The following is a 24,754-nucleotide window of genomic DNA, read 5'->3' on the forward strand; positions in this document are numbered from 1 at the left end:
TTAATTTTTGTTTTATTTGTTTTTTATTTTTCTGTTTTCTTATTTATTAAGTAAATATATGTGTTTGTGTCGTTTATATATGTGTATATATATAGGTATATGTATACGTTTATATATATAAGTATATAAATATATATGTGTGTGTGTGTGGTGTATATGTATATGTGTGTGAGGTGTATACATATGTATATTTTTTATGTGTTTTTAATATATTTATTATAATTTTGTTTTTTTCACTAAGTTTGTTTTCTTTTTAGGAGAAAATAAATTGAAGTAATTTTTGGAGTATTTTCTTTTGGATCATTTTATAAATTGGTATGTGTCTCTTATATTTTGTTGTTGTTGTTGTTGTTGTTGTTGTTGTTGTTGTTGTTGTTGTTGTTACTGTTGCTGTTGTTATTGGTGTTGTCGTTGCTCCTGTTGTCGTTGTCGTTGTCGCTGTTGTTGCTGTTGTTGTTGTTGTTATTGTTTTTGTTGTTGTTGTTGTTTTTATTATTGTTGTTGTTGTTATTGTTTTTGTTGTTGTTGTTGTTTTTATTATTGTTGTTGTTGTTGTTGTTGCTGTTATTGTTTTTGTTGTTGTTGTTGTTTTTGTTGTTGTTGTTGTTGTTGTTGTTGTAGTTGCCGCTGCTGCTGTTGTTGTTGCTGTTGTTGTTGTTGTTGTTGTTGTTGTTGCAGTTGTTGCCGTTGTAGTTGTTGCCGTTGTTGTTGTTGTTGTTGTTGTTGTTGTTGTTGTTGTTGTTGCTGCTGCTGTTGTTGTAGTTGTTGTTGTTGTTGCTGTTGTTGTTGTTGTTGTTAGCTGAGTTTGAATATCTTATATATTCATTTATAGTAAAGTAGGTTCTGAAATACATATTGTATATTGTGGTGATAACAAAAGGTTGTTGTTGTTAGACAAGTTTGAATATCTTATATATTCATCCATATTGAAGTATATGTTCTGAAGTACCTATTGTATGTTGTGGTGATAACATAAGGTTATGAACTTGTATGTATTAGTGAAGTAGGATATGTGAATTTTTTATGTGTTGCAGAGACATAAGGAAGACACTTATTGTGTGTTGTTTGAATTATTTTTTTTAACTATTCACAAATGGCTAGATCATTAGTAGAGGGGAGATGCTGGCCATTTTTTTGTAAATTTATCGAGTTAGGATAGGGTAGGGAGTCGGGTTAGGGTCTTTATAAGGTTGAGATAGGGTCTTTATAGGGTCGGGTCGGGTTATAGTCTTTATAGGGTTTTCATAGGGTCGAGGATCGGGATAGGGTCGGGTCGGGTTATAGTCTTTATAGGGTTTTCATAGGGTCGAGGATCGGGATAGGGTCTTTATAGGGTCGGGATAGGGTTTTCATAGGATCGAGGGTCAGGATAGGGTCTATATAGGGTTGGGATAGGGTCGAAGGGATGGAATAGGGTTTTTATAGGGTCGAGATAAGGTCGGGGGTCAGGATAGGATCTTTATAGGATCGCAGGTCAGGATAAGATCTTTATAGGGTCGGAGGTCCTTATAGGGTCAGGAGAGAGTCTTAGAAAGGTTGATGTAACGTCCCAAATTTTCTAATAATGCTTAGTGCCTTGATTAGTGTGTCGGGAGGGCATAATTGGAATTATATGTAAAATTAAATGAATATAGGTGTAATTAAGTGGCATATATGAATTATATTGTGAAATGAATATGTATGAATGTTTATGTGTACAATATCTACTCGAGACTCGAGGTAAGAAAATTGCACCATTGTTGTAATCGAGTCTTGGCCTCGGTTAATGAATATTACTATTGATGTACTTGTGATTATCTTGTTAGGCATGCTTATATATGCTGCATCTGATTGTGTGTTATGAAATCTATATGTTTGATTATAGCTAATCTAAAAGCTCGGCCTGAGGGCGTTGGGGACGACAATAAGAGTGCGGAACGTAATCTATTTCGGCTAGGGCAACTTGGGAGTGCAATATGCACTTGGTTAGCCCAAACACCACCTAAATAATTAGAAGTGTTGTTTGCACTTGTCTAACTCGTTGACTGTTTAAGTTGAACTATGTGTTTGTTTGAGAAAGGTTTTTATTGCTAAGCATGTTATTTATGCTAGTTGCCTATTTGAATATTTTTTATTTAAGTTTTCTTGTTGAGCCTTGGCTAATGGGTGCTATGTGGTACAGGTAAGAAAAAGGTGAAGCTGGACCAGCCATGAGTTGAAGAGCTTTAGGGGCGGTATGTACATTTGCAGGTGCTCGACTACCATGGTCGTGGATTCAACAAGGACTGGAGCCAAACCTTAAATTTTCACTTAGGCTGACATATGTTGTAATTACTTTTGGGAGTTGTAAATACCTTCTAACTATTTATTTTGGGATCCCATGTACAGACTCAAACTTTTAACTGAAAAGCACTATTCCTATGATCAAATTTTTTCAACCCTAATTCGTCAGTTACCCTTAGTTACACGTTAATATCAAAATGACTTTATTAGCAAGTCCAACACTATTTAAAATACACAGTGTAATGGTCATGGCTATCCAAGGCGTTACAACTTGGTATCAGAGCGGTCTAGGTTTAAGGGTTCCCGAAGACTGGCTGGACATGTACACTTGCCGCTAAGCACAAGCTTGACTCAGGATTTGGTAACTATATATGTGGTTATGTGTGTTTAACTGGTTAAATAAGATATAAATGCCTTGAGAAAGCCCTCACAGCTGAGCAGGCAGAGAACAAGATATGGAGGGAGAGTGCTGCACAATGAGATGTTCGGAGGGAAGTGCCTCCATTTGTAGGATCTGGTGGCGGCAGAGGCCCTTGTGACTAGAAGAGGAAGACCCCTGACACCTCGACCACAGCAGGTCTTGATAGGAGGGGTCGGGCTGTTCACGGCGGCCGCCAAAGTTGCACTGAGACGTGGAGAAGTTTTGCAGAGTGTGCCGGTGAAGGAAGTGCCATCTGAACGAATGTCGGGCGAAGACATGCTATGTTTGCGGGGTGGTTCGACATCTCAAGAAAGACTACCCGAGTTCAAAGAAACTGGAACCCAATATGGTGGACAGCTTGACTCCATCTTGAGTGTTTGCCCTTACTCAGGCAGAGGCTGAGGCTAGTCCCTTAGTAGTGACAGGTCAACTTTCTAGTGTTGGCACTCTATATAATGTATAGATTGATTCTGGTGCTACACATTCATTTGTTTCTATCAGAGTAAATGATAGATTGTGCAAGCCCTGTGATGATTATACTGCGAGGTTTGAGACTTTATTGCCTACTGGGGAGCTAGAAGTCTCTAAGAGATGGGTTAGGTCATTACCAGTGGTGGTGGACAATAGAGAACTATCACATGATTTGATTGAGTTGGGTATGGATGATTTTGACATGATTTTGGGGATGGATTTCAAGAAGAAGATGAAGACTTTTGAGCCTTAGGGTGAGGATCCCTTTGTTTTTGTTGTCATTGTGCATGGACCTCATATACCTATGATATCACCATTGAGGGCTAAAGACCTATTACAAGGAGGCTGTGTAGGATTCCTAGCTAGTGCGGTGGATACCACTAAGGACATGACAGTGGGACCAGAGGAAACCAGATTGGTGTGTGAGTTCTTAGATGTGTTCCCTAAGGACTTGTCGAGACTGTCGTCGCGCCGAGAGATTGATTTCATCATTGAGTTGGCGCCAGGTACAGAACCACTATCGAGGGCACCATATAGAATGGCTCTTACAGAGCTGAAGGAGTTAAAGGTACAGTTACATTAATTATTGGATCTGGGATTTATCAACGTCTAGGTATTCCTGAGTGGAAATGGGAAGATATTACTATAAATCCTTGGTTAGCCAAGACCGTTACACTTTATATTTTAAATAGTGAGAAACTCGCTAAACGGGTTATTTGGCCATAAACGTGCAACTAAATGTGATCAATGGTCCTGGGTTAAATGTTTCGGTCAAAAGAGATAGATATTTCACTAAAATGTTAAGTTGTACATGGGATCCCATAATAAACGTTTACAAAGTTGTTTACAGTTCCAAAAGGGTTATTACAACTCAAAAGTTACAATTTGCCGACCTAAGCATCAAAATAGGGTTTAACCTTAGTTCCTCTTGATTACCTTGGTCGTGGTGGTTAAGCGGCCACATATCTTCACGTCACCACCTAAGCTCTCCAACTCATGGCTGGTCCAGCTTTCCTTTCCCCTTACTTGCACCCGTGAGCCAAGGCCCAGCAAGAAAATTTAAACATGCTCATAAGTAGTGAATAACACTCTCCCAAATCATAATAAGCATGCCTAGTAGTAATAACCCTACTCATGCATGCATAGAATTCATATAAATGACTACTATGTCATATGGGGCCATTTGCCCTAATTAAAAGATTAGTGAATCATATCGTGGCCCATTGCCCAACATACATGATTAATAAATCATATTGGGGCCTAGCGCCCTAGGATATGGGATTAATAAATCACCCTGGGGGCCATTGCCCTGTCCTCTGTATAACCAGCCTTAGAGCTAGCCCAACGTACCTGGCACTTAATTTTCTACGACCATTGGTTCGGACAGGCGTATGATTCTCTCCTGATTAGATCTAACCAAAACGACCAGCGCTCAGCATGCTATTGCCTCCCTTGACTCATAAGTCAATGCTTTTCGACCAGCGCTCAGCGCTATTGTCATCCTTGATTCATAAGCCAATGCTTTTCAACCAACTGTCAGTGTTATTGTCATCCTTGACTCATAAGTCAAGCCTTTCTCAATTATATAATGCTAAAAGGCATTCATCATATACCAAATATCCATATACAGAGCATTCAACATGCTTAATTAGTCATTGATAGGTATAATCATAATCATGCACATTTACAGGGGCCCACGCCTAATCAGGACTATATTCAACGTTCGGGCCAAGCCCTAATCATGTACATCACGTATTGGTTGTAGCTTTCTTACCATAAGTCTGAGTGTAATCTAAAATAAGAATGACCATCGAGCACGATCCTGATCCCGGGTACCTAGGGATAACCTAGTCACAAGAGTTGGAGAGTTTAGGGGCGATGTGTACATTTGCAGCTGCTCGATCACCACGACCGAGGATTCAACAGGGCCTAAAGCCAAACCTTAATTTTGTCGCTTAGGCCTCCATATGATGTAATTAATTTTGGGAGTTGTATATGCCTTGTAACTATTTATTTTGGGATCCCATGTACATACTCAAACTTTTAAATGAATAGCATTATTCCTATGATCAAATTTTTTAAACCTAATCTGTTAGTTACCCTTAGTTACACGTTTATATCCAAATGACTTGATTAGCAAGTCCAGCATTATTTAAAATACATAGTGTATTGGTCTTGGCTATCTAGGGCGTTACAACTTGGTATTAGAGCAGTCTAGGTTTAAGGGTTCCTGAAGACTGGCTGGGCATGTACACTCGCCGTTAAAGACAAGCTTGACTCAGGGTTTGGTACCTATATATTGTTATGTGTGTTTAACTGCCTAAATAAGATATAAATTCCTTTTTTGCCTATTTATTACGGAGCGTGAACTATATTGATAAGGGCCTGGCCCTTGACTGCTATGTGTACATGAAAAGGCATGCATATTAGCATTGCTACTATGTGTTAGTACTATTGGAATGCATGTTAGCATTATGGCTGCATGTAATTGCTTAATTATTAATGTTGGATCATGGGGTGACTTCTAAAAACCTGCTAACATTGCCTAATCAACTGAGTCATTGATTCCAGATATACTTGGAGAGTTCTGCCTACAAGGCGATCAATTTGACTAGTCGGCGCTGAGATCAAGGCTAGAGATGATAACCAGGGTTAGAACCCTCCGCCAGTCCCTGAGAACTGGCAGCAGATGCTTGCTAATATGCAAACCAGACTTTAGAGTTCAGAGGAAGAGATTCGCTTAGTGAGACAGCAGATTTCGCCAGGGAATGCTGCACCAAACATGCCACTTGTCATTGCACAAGCTGTACAGTAGCCTGAGATTAAAACATGTGGGAGCCATTGTACGAAAGATTCAGGAAGCAACATCCTCCAACCTTTTAGGGAGGACCAGATCCGCTCAAGGTTGAGCAGTGGATGAGCCTAACTACCTCCATCCTGGATTCTATGAAGGTGGTAGGTAATGATAGAGTGGGTTGTGCCACCTTTATGTTACGGGATGATGCCCATATATGGTGGGAGATCGCATCCCAGACTCAAGATGTTTCTACCATGAGTTAGGATGAGTTCAGAGATCTGTTCAACTATAATATTACAGAAATGTCATTAGAGCGATGAAGGTGAAAGAGTTTACCGGTTTGGTGCAGGGCAGTATGACAGTCACAGAGTATTCTCTGAATTTTGACAGACTGGCTAAGTTTGCACCTGACCTAGTGCCTTCAAACATAACTAGGCAAGTTAGATTTGTACGGGGGATGAATGCTATGATAGCCTAGGATGTTTGGATTACATCAGTACCTGGGGAAATTACTTATGCCCAGGTGGTTGAGGAAGCCTTCACAGCTGAGGAGGCAGAGAATAAGATATGGAGGGAGAGTGTTGCACGATGTGATGTTCGGAGGGCAGTGCCTCCATTTGTAGGATCTGTTAGGGGTGGAGGCCCTAGTGACCAGAAGAGGAAGACCCTGACACCTCAACCACTACAGCACCTGATAGGAGGGGCCAGGGTGTTTAGGGCAGCCACCAGAGCGGCAATAAGACTTAGAGGAGTTACCCAGAGTGTGATAGGTGCAGCAAGCGCCATCTGAGCGAATGTCGGGCAAAGGCATGCTATTTGTGCGGGGTGGTTGGACATCTCAAGAAAGACTGCTTGAGTTCAAAGAAAGAGGAACCCAAGACAGCGGACAGCTTGACTCCAGCTCGAGTGTTCGCCCTGACTCAAGCAGAGGCTGAGTCTAGTCCCTCAGTAGTGACAGGTCAGCTTTCTAGTGCCAACACTTCATATACTGTATTGATTGATTCTGGTGTTACACATTCATTTGTTTCTAGCAGAGTGATCGATGGATTGAGCAGGCCCTATGATTACTATACTGCGGGGTTTGAGACTTTATTGCCTACTGGGGAGCTAGTAGTCTCTAGGAGATGGGTTAGGTCATTACCAGTGGTGGTGGACAACAGAGAACTATCAATGAACTTGATCGAGTTGGGTATGGATGATTTCGACATGATTTTGGGGATAGATTGGTTATCTAGGTACAAAGAAAGTATAGACTGCAAGAAGAAGATGGTGACTTTTGAGCCTGAGGGGGAGGACCCCTTTGTTTTTGTTGGCACTGTGCATGGACCCCATATACCTATGATATCATCATTGAGGGCTAGAGACCTATTACAAGGAGGCTGTATAGGATTCCTAGCTAGTGCGGTCGATACCACTAAGGACATGACAGTGGGACCAAAGGAAACTAGATTGGTGTGTGAGTTCTTAGATGTGTTCCCTGAAGACTTATCGGGACTGCCGTCACACCGAGAGTTGAGTTTGTCATTAAGTTGGCACCAGGTACAAAACCAATGTCGAGGGCACCATATAGAATGGCTCTGGCAGAGTTGATGGAGTTAAAGGTACAGTTACATGAATTATTGGATCTAGGATTTATCAAACCTAGCTTATCACCATGGGGTGCTCCGGATTTGTTTGTGAAGAATAATGATTGGACCCTGAGGATATGTATAGATTACAGGGAGTTGAACAAGCTGACTATCAAGAACAAGTACCCACTACTGAGGACAGACGACCTGTTTGACCAGTTACAGGGTAAGACTGTATTCTCAAAGATTGATCTTCGATGTAGTTATCACCAGCTGAGGATCAGGGATGAGGATATTTTGAAGACGGCCTTTTGCACGAGGTATGAGCTTTACGAGTTTCTAGTTATGTCATTTGGGTTGACCAATACTCTAGGAGCATTTATGGGTCTGATGAACAGGGTGTTCAATGATTATCTGGATCAATTCATGATTGTCTTCATCGTTGACATCCTAGTTTACTCTTGTTCAGAGGCAGAGCATAAGCAGCATCTCTTGTTAGTATTATAGAGGTTGAGAAAGCACCAGTTGTATGCCAAGTTTAAGAAGTGCGAGTTTTGGTTACCGCGGGTGACATTCCTTGGTCACATTTTTAGTGGAGACGGGATTATGGTAGATTCGGCCAAGGTAGAAGCAGTAAAGGATTGGCCGAGGCCAAGGAACGCCTCGGAGGTTAGGAATTTCCTTGGGTTGGTGGTGTATTATCAGCGCTTTGTGGAAGGATTCTCAAAGATTGCTACACCATTGACAGAGTATACACGGAAGAACTTGAAGTTCGTGTGGTCACACAGATGTGACAATAGTTTCCATGAGTTGAAGTGATGGTTGATTACTCCTCCGGTGATGGGCCTTCCTTCTGATGGGAATAATTTTGTGGTGTATTGTGATGCATCGAGACTCGGGTCAGGATGTGTGCTGATGCAGACTGGGAAGGTCATTGCCTACCCATCGCGACAGCTAAAGGATTATGAACAGCGATACCCTACTCACGATTTCGAATTAGCAGTGGTGGTATTTGCACTGAAAGTGTGGCGACATTATTTGTATGGAGAAAAGTGGGAGATATACACCAATCATAAGAGCTTGAAGTATTTCTACACCCAGAAAGACTTAAACATGAGACAGAGATGTTGGTTAGAGGTTGTAAAGGATTATGAATGTGAGATTCTTTATCATCCAAGGAAAACCAATGTAGTGGCGGAAGCTTTGAGTCGGAGGGGCCCATGATAATTCTTTAGTTCGAAATGAATATCAAAGGAATTGGCAGAGGACATGACTAGAGTAAGGATAGAGTTGGTGGTGGGTCGGTTGGTCAATATTGTTAGGAAAATATAAATTGTCTCAATGGAAATTGATAATGATATGTGGCAACTCTATGCAAAATATTACAAAAGACAAGAATTGATTAAATAAAGTGTTACAACTCTCTAACTGAAAATTACAAATAAAAGGAGAAGGAGATGTAAGATGATAGAAATACAAAAATACAACTCTTTGACAAGAAGATACAAATAAACTAGAAGTACTAAAAATAAAGATAAAGATGAGATTACAACTCTAAGCGAAGATACAAGTAAACATAACAAGAATGACAGGAAAAGAACAGAAGAAGAAGAATAAGAACAAGAACAAAATAACAAGAAACTCTCACTCACACAACCAAAGTGAAGAGTATTGGGGATCACCAACTTGAACAAGGTTTAAAACCTTTGTCCAAAAGCTTATTTCCCCCTAACTCAAGCACTAAGGGATCTCTCTTAGATATTGGAAATGCATTCTGGAATTATCAAGCCTCAAGGTGTTTCTAGCCAAGTGCTATAATGGATAGAAATGTTGTGTCTTACAAGTGAGCTATAGGCTCCTATTTATAGAGTTTAGAAACACCCTTTGAATTTCAAATTCCACCAACCCCCATGGCTGTTACCAATGTTTAATTGGATAAATATGGAATTAAAAAAGAGATTTGGGAGTTATTTGGATTTTTTGCGCCATTCAACAAAGATTGAAAAAACTGAAAATTGGTCAGTTTTTTGGCCTGTGGCCACGGCCACTGGTCTCTGTCCCACAGGCCGCGGCCACCAACATTCAGTGGCCGCGGCTACCGACCAATTTCAGCACTTAAAAATGTGTTGTTTTTCCAAACGGTTCAAAACCCTCCCAAATGATTTTGTAACTCCCAAAACACATTATTGGGGTTAAAATCATATCACTAACAGCCATATCACATATGGCTTTATGAAATTCATCTCAATATTGTGTATCAAAAATTTTACATAATAAAGGGTAATATTTGGAGGTTACAAATTTGTAACACCAAATATGTTACATTATTTGGAGATGTCTCATATATCTAAATATTTTAACTCTCTATTATATGTTACAATATGTGACACACTTTGTCACAATTCTTTAATATAAAACATTATATTATAATATAATATTACATTATATTATATTATAAAATAATATAACATTCCCCCACTAGATTAAATAGTTTATCTATTGTAAAAATTATTTAATCAATCATTATATTTTGAAATATAACATATCCCCCATTTGATTAAATAAGAACTCTCTCTTATAGGAGTCATTCCATTAGTGCATAAAGCAAAGTGTTTTTCAACTTGAACTTTACTATAGTGTAATTATCACAAAATTTGTCGAAAATTAGGTTGCACTAGGCATTGAACCATCTTTTCATGATGACAAATCGGTGATAACACACACTTTGCGATGTTCACTTGAGACCTCTATGTCTCGCTTTGCACCATTAATGGCCATGTGCACTTTCCAATCATGAACGTTCTTGAGAATACTCCCAATTCTCATGAGAGGTGGCACCACCCCTAGGTCCATATAGGTAGAATTCTTACAGTATTTTGTTACCAAAAATACTTGTCTTTACAAGACTGAATTCTATTAAAAAAACTTTTGGTTTTAACCCTCCACTTCGTAACACACAAGTACTCAATATCTCAGATGGGACTTGTTTTGAGTACAACTAATATTCACGTGATTGACTTCTTGTTACCTATTGATCCTAACACTAGTTGAATAACTAGTGTTAAGATAGGTTACCATCAATCTTGAATCTCTTTAGGGAGTTTAAGTCCCATCCCTCGAGATGATGCAGCCACAAAATCCCTCGTTAGTGGCTTAGTGAAAGGATCTACCAAATTTTCACTTGTTCTCACATAGGATATTGAGATGACTCCTCTTTGAATCAATTCTCTTACATATCCATGTCTTAGACTAATGTGTCTAGACTTCCCATTATACACTCTGATGTATGCTCTAGCCAATGTCGCTTGGCTATCACAATGTATCGATATAGCAGATACATTATCTTTGATTAGGGGAATCTCTATCAACAGATCCCTTAACCATTCGGCCTCTTTGCCGGTAGCAGCTAGAGCTATGAACTCTGCTTCCATAGTAGAATGAGATATACAGGTTTGCTTCTTGGAACCCCAAGAAATTGCACCTCCACCAAGTGTAAATACCCAACCAGTTGTGGACAAGTTGTCCCCAAGATTGGATATCCAACTTGCATCTGTATATCCTTATAATATTGAAGGAAATTTGGAGTAGTGAAGGCTTAGTCCTTTGGTTTTCTTGAGATAACCTAGGACTCTTCCAATTTCCTTCCAGTGATCCATGCTTGGATTACTTGTAAACCTACTAAGTTTACTTACCGCAAATGCTATATCAGGTCTAGTACACTATGCAGCATACATTAGACTCCCTATAGCACTAGCGTACTCCAATTGAGCCACCGCTCTTCCTTCATTCTTCTCTAGTTTTACACTATGATCGAATGGAGTATTGGCTTCTTTAACCTTGAGATGGTTAAATTTGTTCAATACTTTCTCAAGGTAGTGGGCTTGCCCTAGCGCAAAACCCCCCACTATGTTTCTTTACTTTGATACCGAGTATGGTATCAACTTCTCCAAGATCTTTCATCATGAAGGTTGATGATAGAAACCTCTTCGTTTCTTCTATCCCTTTCATGCTATTACTTAGAATAAGCATGTCATCCACATATAAGCAAACAATGATCACATATCCCTTACAAGTTTTGGAATACAAACACTTGTCTCCATTGTTGTGTCTAAACCCATTAGATATGATGGCTTGATCAAATTTCTCATGCCATTGCTTAGGAGCTTGTTTCAATCCATATAAGGATTTTACAAGTCTACAAACTTTATGTTCATATTTTGGTAGGACAAACCCTTCGGGTTGGTCCATATAGACCTCCTCATTGAGGTCACCATTAAGGAATGTCGTTTTGACATCCATTTGATGAACATACAAGTTGTGTATAGAAGGTAAAGCGAACAAAATTCTTATAGAAGTTGTTCTTGCAACAGGCGCATAGGTATCGAAATAATTGATACCCTCTTTTTGCCTAAACCCTTTAGCTACTAATCTAGCTTTAAAGGTTTGGATAGTGCCGTCAGTGTGATATTTTCTCCTAAATACCCACTTACACCCTATTGGCTTAGACCCTGGTGGGAGGTCTACCAATTCCCAAGTGTTATTGGAAAGAATGGAATCCATCTCATCATTGATGGCTTCTTTCCAAAATGCACTATCTCTCGATTGCATAGCTTCTCTATAAGTCTTAGGATCATCCTCAATAAGAAGTACAATAGGTTTTTTCCTAATGACTTCCTCTCTATTTCCTTCTACCGTGTAGAATGAAATTCGTTGAGAATCTAACTCATCCACTACTAGACTTTTATGATTTTTAGGCCTTTGACTTCTTCTAAGTTCAAAGGGTTGTTTTACATCCTTTTGAGAATTCTCCTCTTAAGAATCAACTTTGGATGTAGAAGCTTGAGAATTGTTCTTATATAACAAATTCTCCTTTAGAGATGTTGAAGCTTGAGAATTGTTGTCACATAACATATTCTCAAAGAATTCAACTTCTCTAGATTCAATCATAATATTAGACTCTAAGTATAATAGCCTATAAGCTTTGCTATTGGTTGCATAACCAATAAAAGCACACTTTATGGCTCTTGAACCTAACTTTGTTCTATTAGGTTCGTTTTTCTTGCAATATGCAAGACACCCCTACACTTTGAAGTACCCTATATTGGGTTTTCTTCCTTTCCATAACTCATAGGGAGATATCTCATTTTTCTTCATCGGTATTCGATTAAGAATGTGACAAGCGGTTAAAAGCGCTTCAGCCCATAAGTTGAAGTTCAACTTAGAAAACACCAACATAGAATTTATAATCTCTAGATAAGTCCTATTTTTCCTTTCGGCAACACCACTGTGTTGTGGTGTATAAGGTGCAGTGCACTCATGAATTATACCATTTTCTTCACAGAATGTATTGAATTCATTAGAGAAGTACTCTCCTCCTCTATCACTTCTTAGCACCTTAATCTTTTTATTTAGTTGATTTTCAACTTCTAATTTATACAATTTAAAAGCATCAAAAGTTTCATCTTTATGCTTTAAAAGAAACACATAGGTATATCTACTAAAATCATCTATAAAAGTAAGAAAATACCTTTCACCACCTCTAGTTAAAACACTATTTAATTCACAAAGATCACTATGGATTAAATCTAGTAAATTAGATGATCTTTCTACACTAGGAAATGGTTTCTTAATCATTTTAGCCTTAACACATGTTTCACATTTACCATAGTTTTTAATATTGTGTGCAATCATACCACATTTTACTATTCTTTTCATGGTAGAAAAACCTATATGCAAAAGTCTAAGATGCCACAAAAATAAAGAATCATACTCAACAATATAGGCAGAATTAGCATTTTTATTGATAACATTGAAAGTTACATCATTGGTGCACAATTTAACCATACCCTCACAAGAGTACCCCTTTCCCAAAAATACATTTGATTTGGTAAGTATAAGTTTACCGGACTCAAAAACGGCTTTAATGCCGGGCTTGCCAAGAAAATCACCACTTACCAAGTTTCTACTCATTTCGGGAACATAAAGTACATTCACTAATGTAACTTTCTTGCCAGAGGTGAAGTAGACATCAATAGTACCTTTGTCAAGTACCTTGGATTTGCCCTCATTGCCCATTTGTATTTCATGGTTGCCCTTTGACTCTTCAAAGGTCTTGAACAATGATTTTTCATAGGTGACATGGATGGTGACACATGTATCATACCACCACCCTTTCACCTTGCCTTGGATCGAATTCACCTCACTAAGGGTAGCAACTATGTTCTCCTCTTGAGTTGCGTTCACCTTAGGTCCTTGTTGGTCTTTTCTATGCCTACACTCTCTAGCGTAGTGACCCTTTTTCCCACACACAAAGCAAGGACCTTTCTCTCCCTTAAACTTGTTTGGGTTGATTTTTGGACCCAAAGGTTTCTCATTACCCTTTTTCCCTTTGTTTTTGGGATGTTTTGGTTGTGACACCGCATTTTCTTTAGAAGTCTCTCCATTAGACCCCTCCACAAGTTTATCTCTACATATCGATTCCTCTTTGATTCGAATATGTTTTTGGATCTCCTCCAAAGAATAATACTCATTTTTATGAAGGATTCTTTTCCTATAGCTCTTCCAAGTTGGTGGTAATTTAGCCACTATAGCACCAACTTGAAAGGCCTCGGGAAGCTCAATCTTTAACACTTTCAATTTATTAACAATAATTTGCAATTCATGAATTTGAGGAAGAATAGGTTTATCACCAAAAAATTTGAAATTGAAGTATTGAGATATCAAAAACTTTTGGTACCTTCCTCTTCCGCCTTAAACTTTTCTCAAGTGCATCCCATATCTCCTTGGCCGATTTGGTCTCGGTGTAGAGATCGTAGAGCCTATCGGAAAGGGCATTGAGGATATGACCCCTACAAAGGAGATTGTCCTCCTTCCTCTTCCTTCTCTTCTCCACCTCCTCGGGAGTGTCTTTGTCAGATGGCTCAGCTAGAGGTGCCAAGGATGACTCAAGGATGTAGGCGGTTTTGAGAGTGGTTAAAAGAAACCTCACCCTGTCTTGCCACCTAGTAAAATTGGATCCATCAAACCTATCCAATCTCATTAGGTCTTGGTTCATGATCTTGAATGTCTCCCCTTCCATTGAAACAAAAAGGGATAAGCTTTTGAATGTTAGGAAAATATAAATTGTCTCAATGGAAATTGATAATGATATGTTACAACTCTATGCAAAATATTACAAAAGACAAGAATTGATTAAATAAAGTGTTACAACTCTATAACTAAAAATTACAAATAAAAGGAGAAGGAGATGTAAGATGATAGAAATAGAAAAATAAACCTCTTTGACAAGAAGATACAAATAAACTAGAAGTAGTAAAAAGAAAGATAAAGATGAGATTACAACTCTAAGCGAAGATACAAGTAAATATAACAAGAATGACAGGAAAAGAACAGAAGAAGAAGAATAAGAACAAGAACAAAATAACAAGAAACTCTCACTCACACAACCAAAGTGAAGAGTGTTGGGGATCACCAACTTGAACAAGGTTTAAAACCTTTGTCCAAAAGCTTATTTCCCCCTAACTCAAGCACTAAGGGATCTCTCTCAGATATTGGAAATGCTTTCTGGAATTATCAAGCCTCAAGGTGTTTCTAGCCAAGTGCTCTAATGGATAGAAATGTTGTGTCTTACAAGTGAGCTATAGGCTCCTATTTATAGAGTTTAGAGACACCCTTTGAATTTCAAATTCCACCAACCCCCATGGTTATTACCAATGTTTAATTTGATTAATATGGAATTAAAAAAGAGATTTGGGAGTTATTTGTGTTTTTTGAGCCGTTCAACAAAGATTGAAAAAACTGAAAATTGTTCAGATTTTTGGCATGTGGGCGCGGCCACTGGTCTCTGTCCCACAGGCCGCGGCCACCGACCAATTTCAGCACTTAAAAATGTGATGTTTTTCCAAACAGTTCCAAACCCTCCCAAATGATTTTATAACTCCCAAAACACATTATTGGGGTTAAAATCATATCTCTAACAGCCATATCACATATGGCTTTATGAAATTCATCTCAATATTGTGTAACAACAATTTTACACAATAAAGGGTAATATTTGGAAGTTACAAATTTGTAACACCAAATATGTTACATTATTTGGATATGGCTCATATATCTAAATATTGTAACTCTCTATTATATGTTACAATATGTGAGACAATTTGTCACATTTATTTAATCTAAAACATTATATTATAATATAATATAATATTACATTATATTATAAAATAATATAACAAATATTACCTTACAGTCCACTCTCTTGGAGATAATAGCGGGGTACCCGATGAGTGATTCTTAGTTGGTAAAGTTTAGAGAGGATGTCCTAGCTGAAGTAGCTAAGGATTATTCCATTACAAACATGGTTTTGCTGAGATACAAGGATCGGATTTGTGTTCTGATAGACATGGGTATCAAACGAGAGATCCTTGATGAATCTCATACCACACCGTATTCACTACATCCAGGAACCATAAAGATGTAGCAAGATCTAAGATGATTGTATTGGTGGCCTGGGATGAAGAAGGATGTGGTTGACTATGTGGCGAAGTGTCTAATCTGTCAGCAGATGAAGGCTGAACACCAGCGGCCAGCGAGGTTGTTACAACCTCTAGGTAGTCCTGAGTGGAAATGGGAAGATATTACTATGGACTTTGTAGGAGGCTTTCCCAGGACAGTGGGGCAACATGACTCGGTATGGGTATTAGCAAACAGATATACCTTGTCAGCTCATTTTCTACCAATGAGGACAAACTATACTTTGGACCAGTATGCGGAGTTGTATGTGGATAGATTGTACGTCTCCATGGGGTTCCAAAATCTATAGTATCGGACCAGGATCCCATTTTTACCTCCAAGTTTTGGGGAATCTTGCAAAAGGTTGTGGGGACTCAGTTGAAGTTCAATACGACTTATCATCCTCAGACATACACGCAGTCTGAAAGGACTATTCAAATATTGGAGGACATGCTTAAAGCACATGTACTGGATTTCGAGGGCACTTAGAGTTAGTATCTTCCATTAATTGAGTTTTCATACAATAACAGCAATCAATCAACGATTGGAGTAGCTCCATATGAGATGCTGCATGGCAAGAAGTGTAGATCACCCATTCATTAGGATGAAATGGGAGAAAGGAAGTATTTGGATCCTGACATGGTTTAGAGGACTAACAAGGCTATTGAGAAGATCAGGGTTTGAATGCTTGCCTAACAGAGTAGACAGAAAAGATACGTTGACCCTAAGCGTAGAGACGTGGAGTTCCAGGTGGGGGACCACATACTTTTGCGAGTTTCACCACTGTAGAGAGTAAAAAGGTTTGGAAAGAAGGAGAAGCTAAGGCCTAGGTTTATAGGACCTTTCGAGATCCTAGAAAGGATCGGGTAGAACAGTATTCTCTAAATTAGATCTTCGATCTAGTTATCAACAGCTGAGAATCAAGGAGGAAGATGTACTGAAGACAGCTTTTTGCACCAGGTACGGGCATTATGAGTTTTTGGTGATGTCATTTGGATTGACTAATTCCCCGACATCATTTATGGATCTGATTAATAGAGTGTTAAAGGACTACCTGGATCAGTTTGTGATCATCTTCATCGATGATATATTGATATACTCTCGGACGGAGACAGAGCATGAGCATCACCTCATGTTGGTATTACAGAGGTTGAGAGAGCACAGGCTGTATGGGAAGTTCAAGAAGTGCAATTTTTGGTTGCCACAGGTGACTTTCTTGGGTCACACAGTCAACAAAGATGATATTAATGTGGATCCAGTGAAGATTGAAGTGTTCAGAGATTAGCCAAGACCGAAGAACGCTTCAGAGATCAGAAGTTTCTTGGGTTTGGCGGGTTATTACAGGCACTTTTTGGAGGGGTTCTCCAAGGTTACGTCATCATTAACAGAGTTAACTAGCAAGAATCATAAATTTGTTTGGTTGGACAAGTGTGAAGACAATTTCCAAAAGCTCAAGGAGTGTTTGATCACCGCACCAGTTTTGAACCTTCCTACAGATCAAGGTAATTTTGTGGTTTATTGTGACTCTTCGAGGCAGGGTCTGGGTTGTGTACTTATGCAGACAGGAAAGGTGATTTCCTATGCGTCATTTTAGTTGAAGAACTATGAGCAGAGACATCCCACACATGATTTAGAGCTGGCAGCAACTATTTTTGCACTGAAGGTGTGGCGGCATTACTTGTATGGTGAGAAGTGTGAGATATACACTGATCACATGAGCATGAAGTACTTTTTCAACCAGAAGAATCTGGACATGAGGCAGAGCCATTGGTTGGAGTTGGTAAAGGATTATGATTGTGAGATCCTCTATCACCTGGGGAAGGCCAACGTGGTAGTAGATGCCTTGAGCCGGAAAGGGTCGAGACAGTTATATAGTGCCAGACAGATATCGAGGAGGTTGGCTAATAAGGCGGAGATTGAGTTAGTGGTGGGCCAATTAACAAACATCACTTTACAGTCTACTCTCTTGGAGAGAATTAAGCAGAGATAGGTAGATGATCCATAGTTGGGGCAGGTTAGAGAGGACGTCCTAGCTAGAGTAGCTAAGCACTATTCAGTGTCGAGTATGGGTTTACTGAGGTATAAGGGTCAGATTTGTGTTCTGATGGACATGAGATCAGACGAGAGATTCTAAATGAATCTCACACCACCCTATATTCCCTTCATCCAGGCACCACGAAGATGTACCGAGTACGTTGCAAGGTGCCTGACTTGTCAACATGTCAAGGCTGAGCATCTGTTGTGATCAATTTAATATTTGCTGTTAAATACGCAAGTGCACGTAATCACACAAGTAATATAATGACAAGTAAATCGTCTCCACAGGGATTGCAAATTAAAAATAAAATAAGCAAAACAATTACTAAATAATTTTTAGAAAATTAAAAATCAAGTGGGTTGTTTATAGGCTAAGCAAAATATTAAAATAAAATGGAAATACTAAAATTAAAAACTGAACTGAACAAGAAAATTGAGAGAAATATATGGATTGCAAAATGGACTTGAATTATTGAGTTCCCCTATATTACTCATCCTGAACAACTTGCGAACAGATTGCTGCAGCAATAATCTAGCAAAACTCCCAGGTTAACAAGAATTCATTTAAACACTCATAAAACCTTTCCAAATTTTATGACATTAATTCTTCTACCTAATCAAACATATTCCTATGGAAAATCAGATTTAAGAATACAAATCAAAGTTTAATTCTCAAAAGTTACACAAGGCAAATAACATATCCCTATGTTACTTACTAACATAACCTAACCTAGATTATGACTTGTGTCATCCAAGTTTTTTCCCATTACATTTAATCTTTCCAGTATTAAACATAATTAAATAACTTGCCATTGCTGGCCAAACAACAACAAGAAATTAATATAAGCACACTTGAATGAACAAAGGAGATTTTACTAGAATAAAGTGCAAGAAATTTATAGACTATAACATAGGGTTCATCAACAATTCAAGCCACCTAAAAATTAGTTCATGGCTGAGTTCATAAACATTAATTCACAATCAAAACAGCCCATAATATTCAGATTTAGAATCCTACTCAGAAATTAATAAAATAAAGTTTAGGAAAAAAAGAAAGAACAAATCCAAAATGATGCTTGAGCTTTCTTTGTTGTCCTCCTTCTTCCTTGTTGATATTCTGAGTTATTCTCCTCTCTTTTTTCTGGTTTTCTTTTCCAAAAACGGCTGCTGCCTCCTCTATACGGCTGGAACCTCTTTTTGTGTATATTATTTTTTCTCCTCCCTTTCCCAAAAGTACCATAATGCCCCTTTTTCTCCAAAAACATCAATTCCTCCTTTCTCTTTTTGTCTTTTTCTCCAATATATTGACTAATTCTTTCTGCCCTTGCCACCTCAGCCAAAATTTCCAGCTTACTCATTGACTGCCACGTGTTCCAAGTGCCCAAAAGTTGCCTGATCAAAATGCTTCTGTTTTGCTGCAGCAAACCTGATAATTCAGCCATCAACAACAAAATTAAATCAAAATAGTTTCACATGTTAGTTCATTCCTTGTGTGAATATTTATCCATGAAACTATTACCTTTAACCCAATAGCTTTTAAAAACTAAAAAAAATAATTAAACTTAATTAAGATAATGAAAACATCAAGGTTAGCTACAAAAGCTAAAAATAAACTAACATCACCCATAATTTTTTCACAATTATAAGTTCAAAAGCACATGAAATAACTCTTTATTCAAGAGTTATCACACCCCCAAACTTACAACATTGCTCGTCCTCAAGTGATGACTCTAAAAACAAAATACAACTAACAAAAGACACAAAAGGCACAAACTAAACAACAAAAGACAAGAAAACACAAAGACAAAACACCACAACAATGGACAAACTTTGCTATGCCAATGGTAAAAAGGGGAAGGCTCTCGGAAAATTTTATTTTGAAAAAGAGAAGCTGAATTTCAATCTTTCACAAGTTTTAAACCAAATTCTTCAAGCATTAATGTTGCTGCCAAAATATGAATCAAGTGTTTCACCCTTTAGTGCATGCAGAGCTTTTCCTAAACAATTTCAATCACCAAAAATCAAGCTAGACCTTGGTCCTCAAGCTTAAATAATGTCTCCATAAGTTACTTAGTGATTCCCTCTCCACTAATGTAGACAAACACCACACCAAAGATCAATAGGACTTTATCAAGCTTGTAATGATAGGCTAGGGTGAAGGTAGGATAAGAGAGATAACTTTTGGCTCAAATCACCCTAAACACCTCAATCTTTCTAGGACCTAAATACATAAATGCATACATTAATTTCCCCCAAAGACAACCCCACAACACAATATAAATCTTTCCATTAGCCTTTATTACTAACATACAAAGACAAAACTACAACAACTTTCCTTTATTTTAAAAGTACACCCCCAAACTTATTTACAAACATACATACTTTTTTTTTTTTGCTTTCTTTTTCTTTTCTGATTTTTTTCTTCTTTTTTTTAGATGCTTTGATGCAAGGGAGTGCACTCATTAATTTTTTCTTTTTTTTTTGGATGCTCTATTTTTTTTTTTACTATGAAAATAAACAACTAGATGGCAAGAGTACAAGAAAATTGAGAACACACTCTCCCCCCAAACTTAAAATCAACATTGTCACCAATGGTGAAAACAAGCAAAAGAAGAAAAGGAAAACGCTCACCCAATTTTCTCGCATCCACTCAACTCAACTCCCCAAAATACACAACAAATAAATCCTATAAAGAACAAGGTGCTAAAAGGGTGTGGTGAAAAGAGATGATTATATATATGTAAAGGTAGGCTAATGAGTGGCTAAGAAAGAAAAGTGACACTTAAGCTCAATGGGGTTACTAGGGATAAAAAATGCATACAACGTAGGCTACAAAGGTTCAAACAGTTCAAAGATGGCCTAAATCATTTCATCGGTGTGGTATTATCTAGGATTTCGCCTCAAGGAAAATCACTAAGTAATTCTAGAAACTTAAGCTCTCACAAGAAACTAGCTCTTTCTAGGGTCTCAAAATTGTTTAATCAAGCTATGCACAAACTAAAAAGAGAAACACTCTCATCAACCAATTGCTTGCAACATTCACACCCAAAGAATTAAGTTTAAAATTTAAGAAAGAAAGACATTCAGCTGCAACTTAGATTGATTATATATATATTTTTAAGTTTGCAAAGTTGTCATCGAGCCCCCTAGTTAAACACTAACAAAAGCAAAGAATATCCTCAAAAGAACGACAACACAATAAGACAAAGACAAACTAAAAATAGAACAAAGATAACTATTCCAACAAAGTACCTTCCTAGCAACAAAACATAAGGAAAATGACTCAAATTTCGGAGCTCACTGCACAAAAATCACCAAAGAAACATAACTAAGTACAACACCGAGCACCCAGTACACAAAACACAAAAATCATTATCAACACTTGAGACCAAAGTATAACACAACACAAAAATTTGCCAATGAGTAAGAACTACACCTAAAACAGAGAAAACAAAGAAACAGACATAAACAATATCAAATTGGGGAGTAGAGTTCAGAAATGCTCATTCAACGAATATGCAGGCTCTGCTCAAGGGATGCACAGCTGGGTCACTCAGTGCTTGGGTGAGGCGCAGCTAGTTGCAGATGGAGATTGCTTGATGATGTGCATGGAGCTCCTGGGATTCTTGCTGGCCTGGGCTAAATTCTCTCAAATTTGGGTCGGGTTGGGGTTGATTTGGTGGCTGGTGGGGTAGCTTTGGTGGGGGTAGGAGCATTTATAGTGGCTGGGGAAGGCAGGAGTAATGGGGCAATGGGAAGTTGTGGGGCTTTTGGTGGGGCAGTGGTGGTTTTGGATTTCTTTTTGGTTGTTTTGGTTGTCTATGGGATAGAGATTGGTGTAGATTTTGGTTTATCTGGTGGTGGGACAGGGGATGGTGGGGTAGTGTTTGGCTTATTTCTCTGTGCTCGTGTTTTAATGGTCATGTTGGGCAAAAAGGCAGCAGCTAAATTACAAGGCTACCACACAACAAAAGGAGTACCTGAAGAGTAATGCCACAGATTTTTCAATAGAATAACAGAGCAATATTACCACCCTGAACAGTAAGGCCACAGATTTTTCAACAGAATTTCCAACAGGTTTTTGTGCTCCCCAGATCAAAGACTAGAAATGACTCATATGCCCAGCAATATACATAGCATTATGAGGACAAGAAATTAATACCCTAGTTTTTTTTTTTTGAGTGGCTCGGCTGACTGTGGGATGTGTGGGCTCGGATGCACCTAGGCTTAGGCTAGAGCGAGGGGTCACTGCTGGGAACCCAGCCAATGTATGGAGCTTACGGCTTGGTGCCTAGGTGCTGAGGGCTGGGGTCTCGCCTGACCAAAGTTGAGGCAAAGACTCTCGGAAGCACTTGGGGTGCCGAAGGGGTGCTGGTGCCTTGCGCCTGGCCGAGTATTTTGGTGGGGTCTTCATCTTGGAGATGCCTAGGATGCCGAGTGCTGGGATCGGCGTGCTTCTCGGCTGGGTGGTAGAGGTCAGTATACGGGGCAGAGACTTTCTCGGCTGGGTGGAGTGCAAAAGTGCTGGTGGCTCTCGGGGATGGATGGGTGGTGGTGGGCCTTGGTCTGGGTTTGTTCGGCGATGGCTGGTGGCTCTCGGACTGGGCTGGTGAACGGTGCAAACAGGTGCTTGGGTACACACGGCTGGTTCTGGGCAGGGAGGTATGGGGAGTGGGGAAGATGATAATGGGGTATTAGGGTATTTGGGTATATACGGGTATATATATATATATTTTATAGATATAATAAAATTTTTACTGAAATATATATATAGATTTTGTATAGTTATTCGTGTATACGTATATATATATATTTAATACATATTTCTGTATATGCATATAATTATATATATACATATATATAGTAAAATATGTATAAATAATATTAAATATAGTACATATATATATTTTTCTTTTATATATATATTATATAAATATAGTATTATATATATATGCCTATGAATGAAACCACGACCCAGGATGTTTTCCTGCCCAGATTACTAAAAATTTTGCCCAAGATTTGCTTCAACAACCCAAATTTGACGTAACTCCCTATTTTTTCAGAAATATTTGCGGTCATTTTGCTGAATCAAAACTTTCGCAAAACCATCAGACTCCAAAATCACTTCCAAACACCCTGTTTCTTGCTTTCTTAACACCTGAAACACCAAAATACACATAAAACCACTCCAAATCATCACAGTAAAATGAAATTAACATTACGAAAAATAAAAATAAAAATAAAAATAATTAAAAAACACTCATATGTATGTATATTTTTTTTTTTCTCTCTTCTCTTTTTTTTTTATATTACAAGATTTTTTTTTGTTTTACACTTGCTTCTTTTTGGGTTGTCTTTAAATTAGTGCCTGAATCACTTGACAACCCAAATCAACCACAGCCTTAAGGATCCTCTAAAGTGATGGAGGTCTTCTCGCGGTTGACCTCACCTCCCCAATAATGTTTCAGTCGCTGCCCATTCACTTTAAACTCCCTTCCGGATTGATCTTCGCGAACTTCAACTGTTCCAAGGGGGTAAACTTGCACCACTGTGAATGGGCAAGACCAGCGGGACTTTAACTTGCCAGGAAATAACTTCAAACGCGAGTTGAAGAGAAACACTTTTTGCCCCTTCTCAAGGACCCGAGCTTGAATTTTCTGATCATGCCACCTCATAGTTTTCTCCTTGTACAACTTAGCATTTTCATAGGAGAACAACCTCATCTCTTCTAGCTCATTTAACTGTAACTTTCGAGCTTCTCCAGCAGCTTGGTGATCCATATTCAGTTTCTTAGTTGCCCAATATGCCTTATGATCCAACTCAACGGGCAAATGGCAAGCTTTCCCAAAAACCAAACGATACGGTGACATTTCCAAAGGGGTTTTGAAAGCCGTTCGATATGCCCAAAGAGCATCATCCAATCGCTAAGACCAATCCTTTCTACTAGGATTCACCACTTTCTCTAGGATTCCCTTGATCTCCCTATTGGATATTTCCGCTTGACCGTTGGTTTGGGGATGGTAGGTGGTGGCAATCTTATGCTTCACACTATATTTGGCTAATAAAGATGCCAAAACCTTGTTCACAAAGTGGGTGCCTTCATCACTTATAAGCGCCCTTTGAGTGCCAAAGCCGGTGAACACATGCTTATGTAGGAATTTCATAACCACCTTGGAATCATTAGTAGGACTTGCCACTGCTTCAACCCACTTAGAGACATAGTCAACAGCCACCAAGATATACAAATTTCCAAATGATGGTGGAAATGGCCCCATGAAGTCAATTCCCCAAACATCGAACAATTCCACTTCAAGGATGCTATTCAAAGGCATTTCACTCCTTGCTGAAATATTTCCAACACGCTGGCAGCAGTCACATCTCTTAGCAAATTCATGAGCATCCTTGAATATAGAGGGCCAATAGTACCCCGATTGAAAAACCTTAGCGGTTGTTCTTTGCCCACCAAAATGCCCACCATAAGGAGCTGAATGACAATGCTCTAGTATGCTAGAAACTTCATCCTCGGGCACACAACGCCTCATGATTCGATCTGAACATTGTTTGTACAAATAGGGCTCATCCCAATAATAGAATCTCACATCATGAAAGAACTTCTTGAGTTGCTGCCTATTCAAATCAGGTGGCTGCAAACCACTCACCAAATAGTTGACAAAACCAGCATAC

At 38.6% G+C, this 24,754-nt stretch overlaps 1 protein-coding gene across 1 annotated transcript; it reads right to left on the reverse strand.

Moving 5' to 3' along the window:
• Nucleotides 1–23,129: 23,129 nt before the first annotated feature.
• LOC133779511 (uncharacterized) lies at nucleotides 23,130–23,940 on the reverse strand. Its single transcript, XM_062219465.1, has 2 exons — nucleotides 23,515–23,940; nucleotides 23,130–23,228 (listed from the first exon to the last, which is right to left on the reverse strand). Exons 1-2 carry the CDS (start codon nucleotides 23,938–23,940, stop codon nucleotides 23,130–23,132), a joined length of 525 nt encoding a protein of 174 aa, XP_062075449.1.
• Between the last annotated feature and the right edge of the window lie 814 nt (nucleotides 23,941–24,754).

The sequence above is a fragment of the Humulus lupulus genome, chromosome 5 (assembly GCF_963169125.1).
Source record: "Humulus lupulus chromosome 5, drHumLupu1.1, whole genome shotgun sequence".
NCBI classification, from domain to species: domain Eukaryota; kingdom Viridiplantae; phylum Streptophyta; class Magnoliopsida; order Rosales; family Cannabaceae; genus Humulus; species Humulus lupulus.

Bases quoted from the DNA above. Each gene is read 5' to 3' on its own strand.
- LOC133779511 (XM_062219465.1), bottom strand. From the start codon at position 23,940: ATGTCACCGTATCGTTTGGTTTTTGGGAAAGCTTGCCATTTGCCCGTT. The intron at 23,229-23,514 runs GTCAACCGCGAG...TTGGTGTTTCAG, and splicing joins AACATTATTGGGGAGGTGAG to GTGTTAAGAAAGCAAGAAAC.